This window comes from Pelobates fuscus, chromosome 4 (genome assembly GCF_036172605.1).
Source record: "Pelobates fuscus isolate aPelFus1 chromosome 4, aPelFus1.pri, whole genome shotgun sequence".
NCBI lineage: Eukaryota > Metazoa > Chordata > Amphibia > Anura > Pelobatidae > Pelobates > Pelobates fuscus.
The window spans coordinates 376,435,692-376,460,550 of NC_086320.1; the positions used below are offsets into that span (position 1 = coordinate 376,435,692).

A 24,859-nucleotide genomic window follows, 5' to 3' on the forward strand; every position below is an offset into this window, starting at 1 on the left:
TTTAGACTCTATTGATTTGAGTAACTCTTCCTTTTCAGAATTGTTCACATCATTCAATAGCAGATATTGGTTCTCCCTGTTGGGATTTAATTGTCGTTAACTGTGACAATAGGGTTAAAACCCAGGTTAAGGCTGGTACTACCCACAATGACCAAACTTTTTTTTGTTGTTGTTGCTATAAGCAGAATTAATTAATCATTATTTAGAAGTGACCACAAAAGACCTAACAAGGCACAGGGTGACGCTCTGCTGAGGTAAAATGTAGCGGCCATAAGATCTCCAACACTATCATACTGTTTAGCATAGACAGACACAGTTACCCAGTTTCCAAAGATACATTTTATTAATGTCGCTGCAGCAGTCATCAATCCATGTTATGTAAGCATTGATGCAATAAACAAACGTTTGCTCACCTTCAAATGAATTTATTCCTGCCGAATGCTACAAGTCTTTTCTATGTATTTGCGCGAACCGCAGCGGTTTGAATCTGAGAGTACCATATTTACTTCATTGGATACTTGATATCTGTTCTCCTCTACACGGGAGCTGTGGTCACTTGGTCCCAACAGCAAAACCTTTCAACTGAGTGAGATCTAACCGTGGGGGCATAGCAGAAAACATACTCAAATGGTGCCAAACCACGCAGATACATTTCTGTGGGGTTTTTTTTTTGCAAAAACAAAGAAAAACATTGTATTTTGTGAATAAACTGAAAAATATAGCCCTTTATTCTAATGTTAGTTGGTCTCTGTTTGACTTAGCTCCAGAAGTATTAGAAGAACAGGGGGCTGTTCCCCCTACAGATGTATGGGCTGTCGGCATCACAGCATTTATAATGTGAGTATTAATGCAATAAACACTGTGATCATTTCAACATTTATTATCATTTCTATAACCCCAGGAATATATAAATATAAATTCGATCACCCCAAAACAGAAGTGGCAGATCACCAATTAAACTACTAAGTTGCTACTTTAGGTTTGATACCATATATCTGTTAACATATTTGATTTGATTTTATCATTATTAGGTTAAGCGGTGATTATCCATTCAATATGGACAGCGCCTCCGATTTGGAAAAAGATATCAAAAAAGGACTGATCAGGTTAACACGATGCTACGTTGGACTATCTGGAGGAGCTGTGCGATTTCTGCAGAGCACGTTATGGACAAACCCATGGTACGAACTGTACCCCTGTGAATGACCCAAACCAGTACACTTCCTAGTACTGCACAGTGCTGACCACTGAATATCGTGCAGCCTCACCTTACAAAGCAGCGATAGCTTGTATCATTAGGGTGACATCAGTCTCTGATTATTATTTGTCATCTGATATTATAGCAATAGGGTTTTATAAGGTCACTAGAGTAGATGTAACAAATATTACATTTAGTAGTTAAAAAAAATAGGAAACCTCATATTTTGCTACTTAAAGGGATACTATAATAGGCATCAAGACAACTTTAGCTTAGTAAAGCAGTTTGGGTGTATAGATCATGTCCCTGCAATTTGACTGCTCAATTCTCTGCCATATAGGAATTCAGTCAATTTTGTTTCTGTTTATGCGACCCTAGCCACACCTCCCCTGGCTGTGACTGGCACAGTCTGCATGAAAAAAAAATGGTTTCATTTTCAATCAGATGTTAACATGCTTCATAAGTTTCTATTTCCTGCTCTGTAAATTGAACTTTTATCACACACTGGAGGCTCCTGCAGGGTCTAGAAGGCTGTTAACAGAGTAGAAGATAGGAGATTCTAGATTAACCCCTTAAGGACCAAACTTCTGGAATAAAAGGGAATCATGACATGTCACACACGTCATGTGTCCATAAGGGGTTAAACAGACTGTGCAATAAAGGTAGTTGTAAAAGTGTAAATTTTACATCTCTCTTTACAGGAAGTGTTTAGGAAGGCTGTACAAGTCACGTGCAGGGAGGTGTGACTAGGGCTGTATAAATAAAGGGATTTAACTCCTAAATGGCTGAGAATTTATCAGTGATACTGCAGGGGCATGACCTATACACCAAAACTGCTTCATTAAGATAAAGTTGTTGTGGTGACTGCAGTGTCCCTTTGTGTATTAACCCAGTGACAACAAGGAATATTCCAAAATGTTCCATAAAATGTATGAAAACATTGGATTGTTAAACAAAAAGTAAATAGATAATGTAGAGGCTCACCGAAGTGAGGCTCATGAGCTGGTTTTAATACAATAGATACTGAATAGTTTAACATATATATAAATGACTCAACCAGACGCACTGTATAGTATCTATATTATCCTGATGTGTAACTCCAGATAAAGGGCATAGATTCTAATAAAAATACTTTATAATGTTCTTTAACAGAACAGAAATTCATAAGAACACATAATGCCACTGGGGAGTACCAATCAGGGAGAGATACGATATACTTAGAAATGGAATGCACAGGCTATAAAAAATAGTGGTAGATTCTTTAAACAATGAACATAATAAAGAATCGCCCAAAGTCAGATTGGTATACTGCAAATGATGCCAACGGAAGCATAATCCTAGATTCCTAGATAATGCGCCTCCAAAGTATATGAGGCTAATCACTGGTAAATCTGAGAAGTTCCACTAAAAAGTGGTCAAAATAGCAGTTATCCCTGCAACTCCTAAAAAACACCTTCAAGGGTGTTCTATACTTTCCCTGAAAGCGGAAAGAAGGAGAGATGGTACTATACCAGTTACCTTAGGTAATCCAACCTCTGATTGGCATCAAACAGTACCAACTATAACAGGGGAGTAAAAGCAAAGGAGCAATAATATGTATCCCTATAACTCCTAAGGAAACACCTTCAAGGGTGTTCTATGCTGACCCTAGGAGCTCCAAGAAGGCAGGGACATAGCTACTCCAAATGCTTATGGCGTTCCAATTCTTAATATAAGCGGTGCTGTCTGGACAAAAAACTTAGGTGACCCAAATAAAGTTAATTAAACACCTAGTGTTCCCATAGTGCTAAGTGAACAAAATAATAAATAAAATAAAAGGACCCGACGCGCATTTCGGTGCGTTCTAATGCACCTTCGTCAGGGGCTAACGATTGCACTGCATCTTGGGAAAATTAATGTCCAGAAGCATATTGGCCCGTTTGTGCAGGTTACATGAACAGGTAGAAGAGATCTCACAAATGCTGTTTGGTTCTGTCTTTCAGGGGAAGGCCGTCTGCATCAGACTGTCTCAAACTACCATGGCTACAGGAAGCTGGGCTGACCTCGATACAGCAACCACCTGTCCTGTTTCCCAGCGACAAACTGAGACGCTTTCTGTATGAGCGCAGGACGAAAGAACCAAGGCAATAAATCAGTGACCACGTGTCACGGAGCGGCTCGCGCTAAGGCTCAGAGGGTGCCAGCTCACTGTGTATTTCTCTGGAATAAAACGCCAATAATACTCTGTGTTATTCTGATCACCGGTGATATCAGCTGTTTTCTATAAACATTTTGCAGTTTGTTTTTGTTATATTTGCTTTCCATAAAAATATACTCCGATAGGGAAAAATGTATTGATTGTTTGACAGTGAAACTTTGCTTCCTGTTGCAATTAGTGTGACGACTTTTAATACTAAGGTTAATTCCTACTAACTGTAGAAGTGGAGGACCCATTTATGGCGATGGCGGGAGAGTTCACGGGCTCCGCGCCGCAATAATAGTATTTGGAGTTAAAGTACAACCTGCCACCTAAACATATCGCACAGAAAGATCAGCGTAATTCAATAAACCAGGAGGTATGGGGAGAGGTGAAAGGAGGATTGCATATTTTAGGTCAGCTATTTATATATTAGAGAGGAACCGCCTTTGATGGCCCATAACAAGGTAATTCAGAGCAACTTCATTGTACAAAGTGTGCACCCCTCTTTGATATTTTTCAGATTAAAGCAGTGTATAAGGTATTTTTAGTAACAGCTTCCAATCTGCCCACTATTTTACCCATTATATTGCTAAGGGCACATTTGGGGATTGATTGAGTCACCTTCTCTGGGGGCTGCACCACTTACCCAAAATAGTTTTGCTTTCTTTTTTAGAAAATAGCAACCAGTCTGGAACAGGTCAGGTGTGTGCTGGAAATGTGTGTCCACACTGGAATCACAAATTTTGTATTGTGATTTTTAGGACACAATTTGCGTAAAATAAACCCCCTCACTTTCCTGCCCCTTCCCAATATTGGTGATATGTAAATGTGAATAGCATGCTGTCCTGTTGGATCGATATTTTTATAAATAATATAAGTATACTATTTTTAAATCAGAATATCTAAAAACATAGTTTCAAACGGGAGAAAATATAAATTGGGTAAATTTGAAAAGAAAGTGGCATTTTTACCGCTTAGGAATTTTGTCACAACGTGTTAAGATTAAAAAATGCTGCATTTTTTCGATCTCTTTATTGCTAATCCAGGACATGGCTTTCTGTCTGTGCCAAGATTCCATTATCAAGTCACAGACTCCAGGTAATGTGATGGCTGCACCAGCTTTGTGAAGATAGCTTGGGACTGGTATAAAACTGGTATAAAATGGTGCAATGGGTTCAGTTAGGTGATGGGAGATTCTTAAAACTGATCTGTGGGTCCCCACTTCTCTATCAGGTGTTTGGAAGGATAATTATTATTGTAGCTCAGGTATTAGAATGTCTGTAATTCAGTATTACATATTTTGTTGATGGTAAACTGAGGCTGTTAGTTGCACACTGGATTTAATCATGTTGCTAAAATGTGCGATAGCCAAAGGGTTACTTAGTTGCAGCTTCGTGGCTATATTACAGGAGATTTCTGTTTGTATTGTGTTTATTAATGGTTTGTATAGGTCTGATTTTTGTTTTTAATGCAACACCAGTCATAACATTCTCATCAATCTCACAACAACGTTTCTTATTACAAATCACATATGAAAGCAGAGGGTGTCCCCAGATCTTGTAGACTGCAATGCACATCATTCACAACCAAAGATGACAGGTTACAGTCATGAAACAGCCAGGCGCATAATGACTACCCCTAACAAAATGAATATCCATGGGGTTACTCCCTGAAGTATTAAAGGGACATGCTGGTCCAAATATGCCCCCACCCCCCTTTTGTTTGTGTGTTCCAATTAATAATTAAATTTAATAAAGTGGATCGAATTTGTTTTAAATAAATACTTTTTTTCTTAATTATTTTTTTCAGACTAGTAGCACCTCTGCTGCTAGCCTGACATTTCTTTAAAAATCCTCATTTTTTAAAGAAAACTAAATAAATTTAAGAGAGTCAAAAACAGCACAGCCCATCTTTGAGATCAAATGAGCTTGAGATGATATGGTGTCTAAAGTGTCCTTTTAGATGTCAAGAATTCAAAGCAAATTTCACATTTTAGGAAAAACAAAATTAGAAAAACTCTAATACCGTGATTTTCAATTTGACTAATTTGGAGTAAATGTAAAATTCACGACAATTTACATCAAATTGGAAATAAAAGTCTACATTCGGTTTACAAAAGTTGAATTTGAAACTTTCTCTAATTCATCAATAGTCAAATCCTTCATAGTCCGAATTCTTCACGTTTTGATTCACCGCACTTCACGGTTTAGTTAATAATATCTAATAACATACTTAAAGTCTCAGCTTATATCACATTGCTCAAAACTACAGGCTAACTGACCATAGTATATATACACATCTACAATACCATCCTAAGCCAGCAGTGCTTACGGTATTTAAACCCTGGAGCGCAGATATGTGTTGCTCTGTGCTGAGAGGCTATGAGTCATGGCGTTAAAACACACATATGATCGACTTATCACTTTTGGCGAGTTAAGGGAACATATTTTAACAATCCATTACCAGAAGATTGTCGAGTTTGCATGTATCTTTTTTTTCCTGTCTGATTTATTTGTATGATTTTGCAAAATACAGTATTTTGACAAATTTACTTGTCTCAAATGCGAGTTCTTTTATTTATTGCTAGACGACTTAATCATCTATGGTATTAACAGTCGCACTTCTATACAAATTGTTTTATATATTTTAGATGGCTTCATGGTTTTTGGTGTTAACGGGTTTGAATGTATTATTTTACCCTCACGATACAATAAAATTGGATTTTTAGTTAAATATGAACCAAATGAGACCATTTCAGTTTGTCCTTTACCAATGTACCGGTTAGTGGTTAATGCATGCATTCAGTTGATATTTTGAGAGGCACCTGAAGAATGTCAGGAATGTCTTAACCAAATCCCTTGACATCTGTTGCATTATCCAGATGTTCTCAGGGAATGAAAAAACATTAAAATCACACACTTCATTTTACTATTTCAATTGAAGACATTAGTTATTTAATCGGTTCTTGATCCCTAAACCATGTAGAGGACCTGTCGAAGGTTTGCCACCACTAAATACCTTTGGAAAGGGTTGTGTAACATTTAAAAGCATTCATCCACCCTCTGTTTTATTGCATAAAGGTAAACGAGGACATTAATATCCTATTAAGCATTTTACAAACAGGGCTCAAAATTTTCACCCTCCACTAGCCATTGGTTAGTGAACATTTAGTCCTGGTGTAACCCTCACACTTTACAGTGGCAAGTAACTTTGAAGGTCTGACTAGTAGCCCGCAAATGATAAACCTTGTTGCAGGTATCAGATTGGAGGGGTTGGATTCACTCTATACTTCAATTGATATATTAAAGTAAATAGCTTTAAACTGGCTTTTAAATGGTTAAAATACGAGTTTAACATAGAAACGCAGTAAAGTAAAATAATGAGACAAGGGTTTATTAAAAGTATTTATTTGCATCAGTGACATTAAACAGTTGCACATGTAACATCTCATGACAAAGTCAACAGGTTTGAGGAATCCTGGGTATAAATAAATAGATTTGTACATACAATTTGTGTCGACATTCCTTATTTCCCCTACGCTATGCTGGAGTAACAGACGTATAGGACTTAATAACATTTTGTCACTTTCTCACAATTTATATAAATTATTGGTCTCTTCCTGGGTGTAAAGTGTAAAACGTGAGTGTGGAAAAAACTCCTGAATTAATTTATCTACATATATATAGGTCGAGAGGTGTACTCACTAAACACAAGGTTCTTAGATGATTAACTTGCAAAACGTAGGGAAAATTAGTCAAATAGAAACAAGGAATATGAAAGGAATACACGTGCATTGTGTTCTGTGTGGGCAATTTTCAATGTGGGCATTTATGACAGTGTTTTGTTTTGTTTACTGTGGGAAATTTCCATGTGCGCTTTTTTCTGACCACCAGAAAACTAAACCCTCAAAATGATATAAGCTTAGAATTTTAGAAGCAAAATCACAGCTTCCTGTAGCGCACACTGTAATTTAGTGGCCGTTACTTGCTATTAAAAGCATATGACATAAAACACACACCAGAAAATGGGAGTTTGTTTAATGCCCGTTGTTACATTATAACATTTGAACGAGATATTTTTAGCCAATAAGAAATAGCTTTTCATTATTAAACATGAAAAACGTTGCAAAAATAATTAAAGGAACACGCTGGGTTTCCTAACAATTTCATGGGAATTAAGTTGTTATGGTGCAAGGCATTCCCTGACACGAGCTTATCTTTAGAGGCTAAAACGTTCATGAATGGCTTGATTCCAAAGTCTTCTCTCCAGCACCATTTTGCTCTGCCCTTGTCCTACTGCTTCTCTGAGATTCTTCAAAACAGGAATGGACTTCCGTGGACACGGGCTAATTGGCAAAGGACGTCAGTTGTCTCTAAGCTAATCAGTAACTCCCCATTCACAAATCAGCACAAGGCTTGTTTGAAATAGAAGACAGGAGCAGAGCTACATAGAGCTGGAGAGAAGACAGGAGCAGAGCTACATAGAGCTGGAGAGAAGACAGGAGCAGAGCTACATAGAGCTGGAGAGAAGACAGGAGCAGAGCTACATAGAGCTGGAGAGAAGACAGGAGCAGAGCTACATAGAGCTGGAGAGAAGACAGGAGCAGAGCTACATAGAGCTGGAGAGAAAACTTTATGAAGGTAAGCTGGCACCAGGGACTTTCTGGCACCATAACAACTTCATTCTAATAAAGTTGTAAAAGTGCCCTGAAAAATTGTAACAATCCATCATATTTTTTTTTCTGCTTTGGTAATACAATGCAGTAATGGTAATTTGCAGAGCTTAGTTTTTTTTTTTTTTTGCTTAAATTATAATGTCAGCGTGCATTGAGTTTTTTCATCTATTAAAAGGATCACAGTCATCAATTGTTCTGAATACAAGATTACAGGCGATAAGGCCTCTGTGTGCATTATTTTGTAATGAGTATATAAGGGAATACTAATAACTCCATTAACTGCATTTTTGGCTTACCCTTGCGCCGTGGCAGTCTTTAGTGTTCTTGGGTCAGTAGTGCCAATTACCTGCTCCGACCATACGCAAACTAAAGGTGTAGAACTGTCCCAGGGTGCATTGTGAGAGGTCCTGCTCCTTGGTATGATTTCAGGACTTGTAAATGCACACTAACCTTTGTACACGGTTTTAGGTTGAACAAGTTGTGATTCTGCTCAAAAGGAGACTTAAAGATGGCCGCCCCCATAAACGCACTGAAATGAAGTATTTATTTATATGTGTGCATCACAAAATAATACACATAGGCTATAACATACATGTAATCTTACACTTTAAATTATAATAATAATAAAAATTACAGTTTTTATTTGAGTCACCTCTCGGCATCTTGTTTGTGATATCGCAACCATTAGCAAAATGGGGTTTACTTACTAAATTGTGAATGTTAATGAGCTAAAACTGAATTGCTCAATTTTGTGCTAAACAGCCAAGTTTGGGAAATAAAATCCAAAGCAGCGATTCTGATTTAAATTTATCCACTAGGTTTTCAGCTCACTGCCAGTCACTGTTTTAGAGAATATCAACGGGTCGGGAAACAATCAATATTGATTTTATAATGACTAGATGTCACAGTGAGCCATGTGATGTAAGCAGCCTGCCACATCTCCTACAGTAAAATAATGGTCTATAGTTACAATAATATAGCAACAAAATATAGACGACACCTTTAGTACACAGATAAAAGAAAAAAGGACACGTTTTTCCAAGACAATTTACAGTATTTGCGTGAGTCGAATGAGAAATCTCTCCCTAGAGTGGTTATGTGGATAAAAGGTTTGGTTGGTGATTCATATTTGAAATGTATTTAGAAAATACTCAGAGGTTTCTTAAGTAAATACTGAATTATAGTGAATCTTAAACTGACCTTCAAAATGGACACAAAAAATAGCCAAACTGTGGGTTTTCAAAACTTTACAATTCAATTTTGAGGGAATGTACTTTAGCCTCCCGTTGTTTCCGCAGGGAAATCGCAGCACAACGAGATTAAGTGGTCTCGGTGCCTTTAAAAAAAATCTGCAGAACTGTAAATACAGGGATTGTTTCCCCCCAATTTAGCTAAAATTTGCATTTCTCCATGTGAATAGTGAATAGACCCCAATGGGTCTCTGAATGTTTTGCCATATTTCCCTTCCGAATGATGGGCAATAGGGTAAAAACAATTATTGTTTAGGGCATTGTCGTACAATGTTTACTGGCACCTGCAAGGGGGGCCAGTAAACATTGTACGACAATGATTTGGTAGTCCCCTTCTTTATTTTTACCAGGATTCTCCCCCCCCCCCCCCCCCTCCCCTCCGTCCCTCCCCACCCCCCAATTAAGCAGGCATGCCACCCGGAGGAGTGAATGTTAGAGCAGATAGCTGTATAGATCCTCCAAGTTACAGGTCTGTGTTAAAGATTTAAACCCATTCAACTGCAGACTAGGGTCATCCAATATATTCCAGCTGCTACATTCCCTGAAATTGTGGGAAATGTAATGTAACAGCTTGATGTAAACAGTTTTTTAATTATGCGAAGGTTTTCTGTAGATCTGCAAGTGGCATTGATCCCATTAACTGACAGCTTATAGTATTTGGATTTGATTACAAGTACTGAACAGTCCATTGCTACATTTAATACAAAATCTTTAAAACAAACAGGCCCCACGGTCTACTTAAAGCTAAAATGTATTAATTACAAACTTTACAATGGATTGAGGATTATGGTGTTTGCGGAGATGTAGAGGTAAGATTTGTGGATACTTGGTGTTTGGTCACAATGTAACTACTGTCAATAGATACCGTGTTACATGAATACAGTGCAGTCCAACCCGTACTAGGAAGAGGATGAGCTTCTAAGATAGTGGTTGAGGGAAAGATGAATATCTAGTTTTCTAGGGAAACAAAAAAAAAATTAGATGTCGGGTCCTCAGTCAACCCTAGACACTTCACATGCTGGTGCTGCAGACCATCCCACAATGAGGTAGCCACGTGATAAAACATAGAGAGGTTCCCAGCCAGGCTGTGGGTGAAAGAAAACACAGGATGCCCTTTGCTGTCTGGATTACAGCCTGCTACGTGGGCAGCCCTAATGTTACATGACTAAAACACAAAATAACGAGATTTATGGAGTATACGGAACATAAACCTTAAACTACTGAGGCTTCCATTCGATCCATATATTCCAATGCTTTGTAACATGTTTCACAGTTTTTAATAATCTCACGTAATAATAAAGTTAATAAAACATCCAATTTCCTTAGGAAATAACCACCAGGAGCTGTCACATTTGGAAGACGGCAGTGAGGACTGAGATAAACATATTTAGGGGTGCTAATATTCTAACATTTCCTTTAACTTGTACTCGGGGAGGAATCTACGTAAAGATGAGGATTTATTGCATTAGTTTGATTGGTGGGCCCAGCATTGCAGGATGCATTGTGGCTACGTGGTACGTGTGTCACTTGGAATGCCTCTGGAAGGTGGCTGCTGGAGTGTATCATTCAGGAATCCTTAGCCTTCTGGGCTTTTTCGATCTCCTGTTGGGTAAAACACGATGTTAAGTGAGCAGGAATCAATCTGACCTGAAATACCGGTTACTGTATAAAGCTACTGGGAGCTAAGAGCAATTCTAAAGCGAAGATCTGAATGTGGATCAATCGGCTGGAACATTCCATGGGTTGCCATGGTAACTGCTCCGACTATTAGAACGCTGCCTCAGATTTGTTCTTTATTAATAAGCATTGCGTTCTGAGCAGCAAACATTGGACTTTAATTTGTTTAAATCAGCATCAGAAATATTTCGAACCGGTTAGAAAACAAAAAATTAAAAATTAAAATGATTTATCTACATCTATTCTCGTAACCTTTAATGGCGACATCTGTAGACAAGTCATTTGAAAAGGTTTTTTTCATATAGATTGAAAAGTGATTCCAATTAATTAAATTGAGGCCAGTGCTTCAGCACTATAAGGGTTATCCGTTCAGACACTGAGCCGGTTCTCCAGGGAATAAAGAGAGCCTGCTCGTAAAGCCTGCATACATTCAGATTTCTAAATATTCTGTATCTCCCAATTAAAACGTGAGAAACAGGGCTCCTACCTGTGCGAGTGATTTCTTTAGGTTAGTGTACGCTTCTTCTAAATCATCATTGATAACGACTGAATCGAAAAGACCATGTTCTTTGCCTAAAGAATAAATAGAAACACAAACATAATAATTAGGAGAGAAAACGATCAATACAGCTGGGTGTAGACTGCTGATTGAGACTGATTTTTTTTTTTTTTTTTTTAAATTCTTTATTTTGGTTGTGCACGGAATGAACAGACAGCCGGCATGTGCCACAACAGCGACATCCGGTAGATTAGGTAAAGAATGGTATTACACGTTATGGCATCTAATATTCAGGCACATTTTTTATAATATTTAAATGATCTCTAATACAACAGTTAAGGTTCACGTTTGGTTTGAATTATGGTAACATGCTGCACATGTCATGGAGACCTGGTAAAAGTGTGTAACATATTGATTATTAGGCTATGCTCGTCTGTGAGGTAATAAGGACATGTAAATTAACAGAAACTGCACAGGTAGTTTACAGTGAGTATGCATAAGTGGATCTTGCCTGTGGTTGTTTGAATAAGAGAGGCAGAATAACATTAATTACGCACTGGTTGTGGAGGCAGGGTGAAATAAAATGCATAAAAACAGAAAAGCATGTAAATATAAGCTTGGAATAACCACTGGGTGGGAATCATGTATGTTTTAACGTTGGATTAGCAGTAAGCCGTTATCACCATCACGCAATCAGCAGAGACTGATTTTGTTTTTAACACTATAAGGTCAGAAATACATGTTTGTGTCCCTGGCACTATAGTGCTCCTTTAAATAAAATGTATTTTTAAAAGAAGATCACAACCGGTTAGTGGAAATTTTATGAATGCAGAAATAAAAGTAAAAGAAAATGTTATTTATATGTTGCACATGTAGGTTTTGAAATATACACTACAGCAAATGAGTATTTAAATATAACTGTGCCTGAAAAAGGGCAGTGTTCCTTTCTGTGAATTAAAAGATACTTACGGAGTTATTCACTATAGTGAGAATTCAAGGTAAATTAAGCTTAAAATGGAAATAATTATCCAAGTCAGCTATGCTTTCAGCTAGGCTACATGGCTCTTCAATTAATCCTTCTCAGAAAAAGCACTGCACTCGATTCGAAACGTTTGATTGGTACATTGTGGCGATTGCAGCACATACACTTTGTGTCCACAATGCTTCTCTATTGGAAGCATATAATTGGACAAAATGTCATGAAGCCTGACGACACCAGAGAGGTGGAACAGGCTACTCAGTAGAGACGGTCTCGGAGTTGGATTCTAGGTGAGTAATAGGCTGATTTAATCGATTGGTTTTATTAAAAAGGCATACAGTGCAATCAAAAACACTCTGCCCTGCTATCTGGGGATATAAATGAGGGGACTATAGTGTTCCTTTAAATAGATTTCTTTGCATTTTATTTTAGAAACAGAACAACATACCATATTGATTTGCTGAATGAGGCATATATGTGATTAAATAAGAAACCAAGTCAAAGTTTGGAGACATTCTGTATAACATAACATTTCTGGAAAAAAAAAAATCTACTTGTCTTATTTCCCACTGAACAAAAACGAGGAGCAGTTTGTTACATGAAATACTTACTGATCGCAATGTCTTCCCGAGCAGCTTTCAGCCGCTTCTGTAAACTTTCCTCGGATTCCGTCTTCCGGTCTCGTAAACGCTTTTCCTAAAATGAAACAGTTAAACTTAATTTCATTGTTGTGTCTGTGCAGTAAAAATCGAATTTAAATCAACGTGCAAACATTTCAATGCCAGCTACTGTGGTTTTGTAAAAGAATGAGACACACGTGTCGTGGGGTACACGAACGCACATAGTGAGCAAGGTACCATTTTCCCCCCTTTCTGGGGCTCGAAAAGCACTTACATGTCAGTCTAGAAATTTGAAATATCAAATAATAACAAGAACAATAGAAAATAATAAATGAGATACAACTTGGAGATCAAATTATTAAACTCACATTACCCATTTTATTTGTTCATTTTGTGAGCAAATCCCGTTGGGAACTGATATTGTGGCCAAAAAAACACACACACTAATGATGGGACCGGGATAAACAAATTACCCGGAACCGGTACACCATTTAGACACTCCGGGGGTGTCTCAGGGCCTCCCCCGAATGATAAAATTAGAAAAAATAGGCACTTTTCCTTGTCACAAGGATAGGTGCAACCTGAAATTATTGAAAGTACCATAAGCTCATATACAAATCGGATAATAAATCACATACCAAAATAATATTAATTACTGTGAGACTAGCCTTATAAGGCTACTCCTAAACCTATCTGTGAGGCATTGAGGCAATATTGTAGCTAAAGAATTTGCTCAAAAATCGCTGTATGCCTCTCCCAGTGTAAATGGAGTGACCAGCTGATTTATAAATAAAAAAGGAAATTTCTTCAAAAACTGCAAAGTCACGTGTTTATTCTGCTTATCAGATACTTTGTATAATGGTATCCTAGTAATATTTCTGATTACCTAGATAAACATGTGACCTATCAGCTACTGTGTATATACTGTATCCTAGTGTCTGGTAACTGGACATAAACATAATTAAACTGTAAATCTTTCTAGAGAAATTGTGGATGACTGGCACTTGAAAAGGTTAATTTGTTCCCAAGTAAAAATGATGGATGGTTATTTAAAGCTCGTTTGGACAGGGTCTTTCCCACCCACTGTTCTCGGACGTCAATCATGTTTGAATTGGTGGAATTGTTTGTTTTGTTTGACATATTTACAGCGCAACAGAATATGTTTTTATAGATTTGTGAGTTTCAGAAAAACACACAGGATTTACACCAGTGATCCTCCCATCAAGAAAAGGGAAAATTCAGTTGGATGACTTACTAAAATGTCAACAGATGGTGGCTGGATAGAGATGTAGATGGGGTTGAGATCGGTCTTCTTAATGCTTTTAACTCCTTGCATATCGATATCCAGAATACAAATCTGGTTCCTGGCTTGGACGTCCCTCACTGCGGATTTGCTGCAGGAACATAGAATGGAGATTGGTTGCAGGTCAGCGGGAGATTGGAGCAGGATCAAAAGAGGACCAGTGCCTGATGGGTGGGGAGATTAATCCGATACAAACTATCACTATATCAGATATTATTATAGAAACTAGCTAGGATTTATTCACGGACATAGAACTCTGGAGAAATAACAAGAAAATGTAAAAAAATTATTCAAAAATGCCCAAGCTCGAAAAAGCGCAGAGTTAGAACTTGTTTTCCTGATTCGATTAATATGGCCTAAAAATTGCACTTACCATTTTTACAATCTCACTTCAGTTAATAAACCCACAGTAGATAGCAGAAATATGTACAAATCTTAAGCAAAAGAAACGTAAACAGCAACAATTTGTTAAGAAAGTGCATGGTCCGTGTGAATGAAATGGGCTGAATTAGTTTAAATAAAAATAATCAACAATAGACTAATTAGAACAAAAACATAGAGTTGAATAGATGTTATGAGCCAATTGATCTTAGCAGTTTTTCTATTATGATATTCAAATCATCTTGATCTGGTTTTATATCGAGGGCAACCCTTTGCCTACCCTCTACATGTCCAAACCCCATCAACGCGGTCAACCTCTACCACCTCAACCGAAAGACTATTCCATGTAGCCACCACCTGTTCGGACTACCGTTGGAGTCATGACACACGTCAGTCAGTCATTGAAATGCAGTTTGAGACAAAAGTATTAATAAGTTAAAGTAACTAATCTGATTTGTACTATGTGTTAATACAGAAATCACTGACACTTACCTAACCATCTGTCTCGACTCTATAAGCCGGATTACTGGAATTAACGGCTCAGTGGCTGAGAGGGCTGGGCATGCGGTTTATTTATATACAAGGCAACTCATTCAATAAAGGTCTTGTAAATCACACGCATCTACATTTTCCTAAACTCCACAATCGCTGGTATTTCTGTGAAACTGATGTCTGCCCATCTGTGAGCTAGCTGAGAAGGTTTATTTAACCCTCTGAGTGCCACAGCGGTGTGCGACAAGGGACAACTTGAGGTGACTTTTGTGATTACACCTGCTGCTTTTAACTTTGATGTAAGTTTTTATTAAACATGCCCTATATATATTGATCTATGTTTTCTCTTCATGGCCCCACATTGCTGGGAGCGATGATCAACCCTGGAGACTTATAATAATAATGTGATGCAGAGAAGAGACAACAATACACTGGGAATTAAACATGGTTTGGCATACGAAATGTGAAAGGCCAATTGGAAAACATACGATCATCATTCGTTACACACAGCTACACACTATGCTGTGTGTTTCTAAAAGAATTTCTCCTATATCTATTTTATTTAAATACCAGAGGAAGTGTTTGGGGCACACCCTGCTTTGGAAAGCGAAGCTATTTCTTACATCCACTGTTTTGCACTTTAGTTGTGATTATCACATTGTCGATACATGAATGTTCTATCGCAGATCAATGAATACTGAGGGACTGAATGGCAACGTGTTAGAACCAGAACCAGGAAGTGGGCTTTTGCCAAGGGCACAGAATTCTAAGAAAGAGATAAGGAAAGATATAAAGAGTGCAAAGAAACAAAGTTATCTCCAGGGAAGCGACAGGTTCTGTGCCGTGGAAATTAATGGGTAAAACTAAGCAATTAGCTACTGCACAACTAGAAAACATAGATCTTCTGGAAAGAGAGACGCTGTAATTTTCCATGTGTCCAAGGAGACAATATCCCAGAATATTCAGGGAGTTCGACGTACATGTCAACATGGAAGATGTGTGATGGCCACAGCATTCAGGGCTCGGAGAAACTGGGAAATGTGATCAAAATCAAACCCCCCAAATTGCTCCGTCCAGAGATAGATCTCCGTAAATACAGATAGGGGAAAAGCCACTGGTATTTAACCTCCACACAGAGCAATGGTAATGACTTTACTAAAACATGCTAAATTATTATTATCGCCATTTGTATAGCGCCAACAGGTTCTGTAGCGCTTTACACTATAAACTAAGAATGGTGGGTACATGGAACCAGCTTCCAGCAGAAGTGGTGTAAGACAGATATTCTTTTAAATTGGACATTGGCGAGGACCAACTGAGATTAAATGGTTTACAGGAGCCATGAGTAGTAGCAATGGATGGAAGAAATTGGCCATTAATACTATGGTCAGCGCTGGCCATGACAGCATTACAGAGGTCAGCGCTGGCCATGACATCATTACAGAGGTCAGTGCTGGTCATTAAAATATTACAGAGGTCATTACAAAATTTTAGTGGTCAGCCTTGGTCATTACAATGGGCAGACATCAACACTGCTTACTACATCGTTATAGTGGCCAACACTGGTCATTACATCCAATTAGCAATTGTCATTACTGGCACTGCCCTGGTGATCTCGGATATGCAGCAAAGAAAATGAACTAAAAGTAGAAATATCTAGAGTTATCCACAGAGAGATTACTTGTACATTACTCTACATTACCTGGTCCCATACATATTCCCCGAAAACACAGCATGCTCCAGAAACTCCCCATTATCAATCCCTCTCTGCATCTCCTCCCGGGTCACAAAATGGTAATCTGTGCAAATAAAAAAAAAACGTAAAATATATCCTTAAAAATAACCAAAACAGCAAGGAAATGACACCTGAATCTGCGAGTTTAACCAATCTTGCATTCTAACCAACAAGTGTGAGTCTTTAGAAAGGGATCGATCGAAATTAGTAACGACAATGTGAGTGTCGTGCCAAGATTGGTAGCGGCTACTCTAACAAAACGTATGGTGAGCAAATCGCAGCTCCCATGATGCAATGGTTTGCCAAAGGCATTATGGGAGATGCAACTTAAAAAAAAAATATCTCCAAAACAAAATAAAATGCTGGACAGCTGCACACTATACTACAACGTTACTGTCGCTTGTTTAAAGGGAATCGCTTTGGCAATGAAAGAATAGCCAAGCCGCTATAGAAAGAGAAATGTTACCTACCTTTTCCATTAGCCTCCCCTGGCCTGGGGTTCCTGGTAGTGTCTGAAAAAGAAAGAAAAGAAAATCTAAAATGCAACAAAGCACTAGAAGTTGTTAAAAATCTATGAATATACTCATTAGACTATTATAGTTTAATATACAAACACAAAGTGTTATTGGAGGAAGGGTAAACTCGGAAGCACCCCAAATATGCCCCAAAATGCACCCAAGTGACGACCAGTCTCCTCTGTAGGCGAAATACAGCAACCCCAGACCACTGTTTTAGCTTTGGTGTGTCTCCCCAGTGAGGTGCAGCCGATACCCCTTCAATGCACCCCTCCTGTCTGGGAATTACCAGTTTAAACTGAAAGATACCCAAATATACGGTCATCATTTCTGTGTCATAAGGTGCCTTTAGCAGGACAATGACAGACCCACAGAATCAAGACAAATACAAAGTACTTACGGGAAACAGAGAAGCCAAAGGTGCCTTCATGGTCACGAAGCAGCATCTTCAGTAGGGTGCTCTTCCCAGCCCCCGAGGGCCCACTCAACACAACTGGCCTGGGTCCTGCCATAGCTGAGAAAATAAAAGCATTTTACATATTTGGCCAACTACAGGAATAAATCAGTTGGAAAAGAATACTTCCAGAACATAGAAACATAATCTGTTTATTGAAGCGGCAAGCAATGTCCTTTAAAGGGTCACTCCAAGTCACAGGACTACTCCTGCTTTTACAGGATTTTAAAAGACAAATAGCCACAGAGAAAACATGTAAATTTACAGCAAAAATAAAGAAAGTTTAAGAAAAGGTTTGGAGTCACCCTTTAAGGAGAACATAGGACATACGTCTACGCAGGATATTTTCCAATTGTGTATTTAAAGTGGATCTGTCACTCCTCTGGGAGAGAACATTCTCCCTTCTATCGAAGCGTTAACTGAGTAAATAGTGTAGAGACGTAAGTGGAAAAAGAAAAAAAAAATTCAGAAAAACAAATATATATTATACAAAACAAAAGGTAATCAAAAAACGACGGCAATGAACACGGCAAATATTGAAAATCAGCCCGTACCTTTTAAATTTAAAAGGATAGCAAAAATTCAAACTATTGCTTATATTTAGCAGCAACATCTATCGTTAAATGTTAAACTTCATTTGAAGCAAATTCTTCTATGCTCTCCCCCCGTAAATATATTTCATAAAATCTTCTAAAATATCCTGCCACCCTAAAACCTAATCCTTTGTGCATTTATATGAAATAAAAAGACCTAATATTAAGCCAAGAAAACGTGCAGGAAAATATAAAATCCTCAATAAATATTTCCTCTATAACTTGTACTATGAAAGCAATACAGCGAGATCTCAAACGCTGATAGTGATTCTAACCTAGCACTTCAATTGTTTCCGAACTACAATTCCCATGATGCTGACACAGTTGGCCATGACTACCCTGCGCGTTGAGCTCTGGCTGTGAAGCGTTAATGATTGTCCAAGACGTGGAAATATAAACAGACTTGTTTTTCCGGTGACACGGGCGCTAAAACAGGGTTTTCCAACAACCCCAAAACAATAATTACAGACAGGAAACACACTCCCATAGAGAAATGACTGTGAAAGAACTGCATATAATATTCTATTAGAGTTCCTGCAGAAATAGTAGCTCGGGGAAAATAGCATAATAAGACAATAACTGGCCCTCTGACGACCAAGCAGGCACTGCATAGGTCTGTGATCTACATTTTCAATGATGCTTAGCAAGTGATAAAGGCTGAGGATTCAGCCCTGCAGCCGGCGTTACAATATAACACAGGGACTCACAGCTCAGCCTGCAGCCGGCGTTACAATATAACACAGGGACTCACAGAGAATAGGGATTAGCCCTCAGTCATGCAGCCAGCCTTACAATATAACACAGGGCAGATTTAAATGCTCACAATGCATTGATTGGGACCCAGACAAGAGAAGGCAGCGGGTTGGGAGCAATGTGTACAGAATGTCACTGTAAGGGTCCTTTCACTTTCTGTATTCAGCCACACACACTGTGACAGTATCCATGTCACCAGCAAAGACAGCCGCCAGTCCACCCACTAACTGTCTGTAATAAACCCAGTTAACCCTATCTGCCCCATACACAGTACAATGTATGGATTGGCACCTACCCGCTGTCTCTGGCTCAGCAGCAGCGCAGATACTTTACATTCTGGCAATAAACAATGTATGGATTGGCACCTACCCACAGTCCTTGGCTCAGCAGCAGTGCAGAGTGGTGCGGAGTGCAGGTTTAATCCTGAGTCTGTCTGACAGCTCAGGCAGGGAGTGACCAGCATTCCTCTGCCCTGCCTCATACAGACACACCCTGGGCTGGCAATGCAGAGGTTAAAAGGGCTACGACATCAGGAACACAGAAAGCACAGTGACAGCGAGCCCTGCCCCAGCAGGCATTGCACGAACCACAGGCAGGGGTTAATTCACTAAGCAGTGAAATGCAGTGTATTCATTTGGCACTCAAGGGGTAACTCTGGCATTGCCAAATATAAATGTGTGAGCAGTCATGCAGTAAATGTTAAAAACTAAACGTACATTTTAGAGGCTAGCAGTAACCATTTAAAGGGATATTCCACTGGCCAAATAATGTATTTATTTAAATCACTGTTTAGTACATATACTCCCAATAAAAACAACACATGCATTAATTGATTATTTTTTTATTGGTGGTATATCAAGAAACAGCTTGTAGAAAGGCAGATCTCTTGTCTGCGGCCTTTGGAAGCGTCGTTAGAAATGGCTGATGGGAACAGCCATCGCTTTGCGCAGTGTGTAATAGATGCCGATGGCGCCTTGTTGCGTATTTGTGAGATTGTCTATAACAATTCCCGCAGTCTCTAAGGTCCCTCCCCAGACCCCATTATTTTACATTCATGCATGCATGTGGAAGAGTACAATGGAGGTAATATGGCAGCACTGAATAAGATCATTATATCTTCATAACCTGCTTTCCCAGGGCCACCAGCCTGCAAGTCGCCAATGTCAGCATCTTCTAAGGGTCTCTGTAAAAATTGCAAGGACCCCAACAAGTTACATTGCTGCTTGAGGCAATAAGTACTTGGCAAGTGCTGTCTGTGTGTGATGGGAGCTGAAGTCTATTACAGTCAGAATGTGAGAAGATGCCTATCCCTGACAGGATACGTAGAGACAGGCAGAGATTGCTGGAGAAAGTGCCTGTGGCCATTGTAAAAAAAATAAAAACCTCAGCCACGTTTCTCCACCACAGCCTGTAATCTGTCACCTAAAAATATACCCCAAAGCCGATTACCTACAGAGAGCATCCCAGTGGGCTTTGGACCACACCAGAGGAAATTAGAAAGCAGGACAAATAAGTTCAAAATCTAAAGGATAATTTAGACTTAGCGGATTTGTGTTTTTTTTTAATTGCTAACCCTGTAATTGCCAGGAGAACTAGACATAAACCACGAAAGAGACAGCAAACTTCACCCATATTCCTAGAAAGATCAGAACCGCGGGCCACCAGGGAGTGCGATCCAAGAAAGGCAGTCACGGCGGCTATAATATATTGCAGCGCTGCTCCATAGTCAGACCAAAAAAAAATAATAATCAGAGAGTACATTGTTTCCTAAACAGCAGACTGGGAAATCTTTGAAACCACGATGTTTATTCAGCTCTCAATACTGTAGTTCGTCTCAATGCACTTCAAGCAAGCGTAATTACTAAACTTAGAATGTTAGCAAAGTTCAGGCAATAATAGCCGAGCCTTGACTAAAACCTAGCTGGAGATTTTTTTTCAAATCAGCTACTTTTAGCTCAGGTTTTTCTAATTTGGATTTAATCCCCTAAATTATTGCAGTATAAAGTAAGAAAAGCTTAAAACAATTAAGTTTAAACAAACACGCCAAGCACCAAAACCACTGCAGCATGCAAGGAGTCCCCTTACCCATGCCCTTGAATCAATGCATCTCTATGAGTTACATTTAGCACCTCCATGCAGGACGTGGAGACGATGAAGGTAGCTGCTGCACACTGAAATAGGAAGCACCTCTAGTGGCCATCTGAGTGACTGCCACTAGAGGTGTAACTAGCCAGCAATGTAAACACTGCCTTTTCTCACTGCTTTTGTGGTGTAGAGTGGTCCTTTAACGTAATGAAGCGGTTTTGGTGCATAGATCATGCCCCGCAGTCTCACTGCTCAATTCTCTATCATTTAGGAGTTTGTTTATTAAGCCCTAGTCACACCTCTCTGCATGTGACTCGTATTGTCTTCTGAAATACTTCCTGTAAAGAGTCATCTAATGTTTAAAGGGACAGTATAGTCACCAAAACAACTTCAGCTTAATGAAGCAGTTTTGGTGTATAGATCATGCCTCTGCAGTCTCATTGCTCAATTCTCTGCCATTTAGGAGTTAAATCACTTTGTTTCTGTTTATGCAGCCCTAGCCACACCTCCCCTGGCTGTGATGACACAGCCTGCATGAAAACTAAATGGTTTCATTTTCAATCAGATGGAACTTAATTTCGATTTTTTTTTTGTATCTCCAGCTCTGTAAATTGAATTTTAATCTCACACATGAGGTTCCTGTAGGGTCTGGGAAACTATTAATGAATTTCAAATTGCAGTCATTTATAGATCGAGACCTTGGTGAAGCATGTCCACAGCGAGCAGACTTTACAGGACAAATAGTTTCGAATCTTTTGTTGCTGGTGCTCGGTAGATAAGGGGTTAACTACGTATAAATGATAATATATGCTTTACAGATTTTTTTCCCAGTACACAGACAGCATTGTGTAGAACTGAAACACATTTACATAGGAAGTCGATGCTCATATGACTTTCCCCAAATCGCATTAAACATCAGAAAAATCACATTTATAAATGTGTGGCAGATACTGCGCTAATACAGTCTGCCCGCTTTCAATTACGCTAATTTAATAACTATACAGGTATGTGACCCATAAGAACTATGTACAAACGGCAGTGTTTTAGAATGCACATGTAATGTCCAAATCCGATTATAAAACAAGACAAATGATTCCCTGCTTTCTAAATGACATAACGCACCACACAAAAACCCAAAATACAAAAGTTTAATTCCCAAATCTTCCAAATAAACCTGTTCCCGAGGTTTCCTGGCTTGTTATCCAGTTACTGTTTAATGAACAGACCCCTTACTGGACGTGGACGTTTTCATGCATTTACAATATATAGCGCTATGTGCCACATATTCCCTGCTGTACACCAGCTAATCTAGAGGTAGCCCGTACCATAGCTAAACATTGTACCAACTTTTTTTCTTTCTGTTCAACAGATAAGAGAACAGGTTGATTTTTATTTTGTGGTTGCATGTTTTACCATAAAGAATTTGTTATCAAATACCAAAATTTTGTCTAAGTGGGTTCATTTCCATACACAGACACCCAGAATCCCCCAGTGTGTACATCTCATTACCTAGAGATTCCCCCCCCCCCAGTGTGTACATCTCAATACCTAGAGATCCCCCCCCAGTGTGTACATCTCAATATCTAGAGATCCCCCCCCCCAGTGTGTACATCTCAATATCTAGAGATCCCCCCCCCCAGTGTGTACATCTCAATATCTAGAGATCCCCCCCCCCCAGTGTGTACATCTCAATACCTAGAGATCCCCCCCAGTGTGTACATCTCAATACCTAGAGATCCCCCCCCCAGTGTGTACATCTCAATACCTAGAGATCCCCCCCCCAGTGTGTACATCTCAATACCTAGAGATCCCCCCCCCAGTGTGTACATCTCAATACCTAGAGATCCCCCCCCAGTGTGTACATCTCAATACCTAGAGATCCCCCCCCCAGTGTGTACATCTCAATACCTAGAGATCCCCCCCCAGTGTGTACATCTCAATACCTAGAGATCCCCCCCAGTGTGTACATCTCAATACCTAGAGATCCCCCCCAGTGTGTACATCTCAATACCTAGAGATCCCCCCCCAGTGTGTACATCTCAATACCTAGAGATCCCCCCCCCAGTGTGTACATCTCAATACCTAGAGATCCCCCCCAGTGTGTACATCTCAATACCTAGAGATCCCCCCCAGTGTGTACATCTCAATACCTAGAGATCCCCCCCAGTGTGTACATCTCAATACCTAGAGATCCCCCCCAGTGTGTACATCTCAATACCTAGAGATCCCCCCCCAGTGTGTACATCTCAATACCTAGAGATCCCCCCAGTGTGTACATCTCAATACCTAGAGATCCCCCCCAGTGTGTACATCTCAATACCTAGAGATCCCCCCCAGTGTGTACATCTCAATACCTAGAGATCCCCCCCAGTGTGTACATCTCAATACCTAGAGATCCCCCCCAGTGTGTACATCTCAATACCTAGAGATCCCCCCCCAGTGTGTACATCTCAATACCTAGAGATCCCCCCCCCCAGTGTGTACATCTCAATACCTAGAGATCCCCCCCCCCAGTGTGTACATCTCAATACCTAGAGATCCCCCCCAGTGTGTACATCTCAATACCTAGAGATCCCCCCCAGTGTGTACATCTCAATACCTAGAGATCCCCCCCAGTGTGTACATCTCAATACCTAGAGATCCCCCCCCCAGTGTGTACATCTCAATACCTAGAGATCCCCCCCCCCCAGTGTGTACATCTCAATACCTAGAGATCCCCCCCCCAGTGTGTACATCTCAATACCTAGAGATCCCCCCCCCAGTGTGTACATCTCAATACCTAGAGATCCCCCCCCCAGTGTGTACATCTCAATACCTAGAGATCCCCCCCCAGTGTGTACATCTCAATACCTAGAGATCCCCCCCCCCAGTGTGTACATCTCAATACCTAGAGATCCCCCCCAGTGTGTACATCTCAATACCTAGAGATCCCCCCCAGTGTGTACATCTCAATACCTAGAGATCCCCCCCAGTGTGTACATCTCAATACCTAGAGATCCCCCCCAGTGTGTACATCTCAATACCTAGAGATCCCCCCCAGTGTGTACATCTCAATACCTAGAGATCCTGTCCTATCCTGTCTCCCCTCCCCACGGTGTGATCCAGGCAGGGAGTGCAGGGTATAATGGGGGTTTGAGGGTTAATGTAACACTGAGAGCCGGGAGTAGTCTGACCTGCAGCCGCCAGCCGGGATAGCGCTCGGATTAGGACCATTCAGCAGCCGCTCTCAGCCAATCACTGCCGGACAAACCACGTGGCCATCAGGTACCGCTCTCCACCAGCGAGGAAAGGGGCGGGAATAGAACGCAGTCAGAGGACAGGGGCGGGGATAGAACTGACCCTGAGAGGAGAGGGGCGGGGATAGTACTCACACTGAGAGGAGCGGGGATAGAACGCAGTCACAGAGGACAGGGGCGGAGATAGAACGTGCTGGCCAGTAATGGGCGGGGATAGAAGGCAGACTTATATAGA

General features: G+C 39.9%; 2 protein-coding genes across 34 annotated transcripts in view; one reads left to right on the top strand and one right to left on the bottom strand.

The window, feature by feature from the left end:
• OBSCN (obscurin, cytoskeletal calmodulin and titin-interacting RhoGEF) overlaps positions 1-5,928 on the top strand; it is a 344,733-nt gene extending 338,805 nt beyond the window's left edge. For all 29 annotated transcript variants that reach the window (XM_063452748.1, XM_063452749.1, XM_063452760.1 and 26 more), the window contains 3 exons: positions 762-837; positions 1,032-1,181; positions 3,181-5,928. In XM_063452748.1, coding sequence (XP_063308818.1) covers positions 762-837; positions 1,032-1,181; positions 3,181-3,328 — 374 coding nt within the window. In that variant the 3' untranslated portion in view covers positions 3,329-5,928. The remainder of the gene's footprint in view (positions 1-761; positions 838-1,031; positions 1,182-3,180) is intronic.
• A 2,074-nt stretch (positions 5,929-8,002) lies between these two features.
• On the bottom strand, positions 8,003-24,683 carry GUK1 (guanylate kinase 1). Of its 5 annotated transcripts, none has more exons than XM_063452810.1 (9): positions 24,562-24,683; positions 17,904-18,017; positions 17,459-17,500; positions 16,956-17,052; positions 14,333-14,471; positions 13,069-13,153; positions 11,467-11,552; positions 9,696-10,904; positions 8,003-9,656 (listed from the first exon to the last, which is right to left on the bottom strand). In XM_063452810.1, exons 1-8 carry the CDS (start codon positions 24,599-24,601, stop codon positions 10,869-10,871), a joined length of 639 nt encoding a protein of 212 aa, XP_063308880.1. In that variant the 5' UTR covers positions 24,602-24,683; the 3' UTR covers positions 8,003-9,656; positions 9,696-10,868. The 5 variants fall into 5 exon arrangements, with proteins under 5 accessions (XP_063308880.1, XP_063308879.1, XP_063308882.1 ...); XM_063452809.1 differs by lacking the exon at positions 24,562-24,683 and adding an exon at positions 19,673-19,749; XM_063452812.1 differs by lacking the exon at positions 24,562-24,683 and adding an exon at positions 19,599-19,622.
• Between the last annotated feature and the right edge of the window lie 176 nt (positions 24,684-24,859).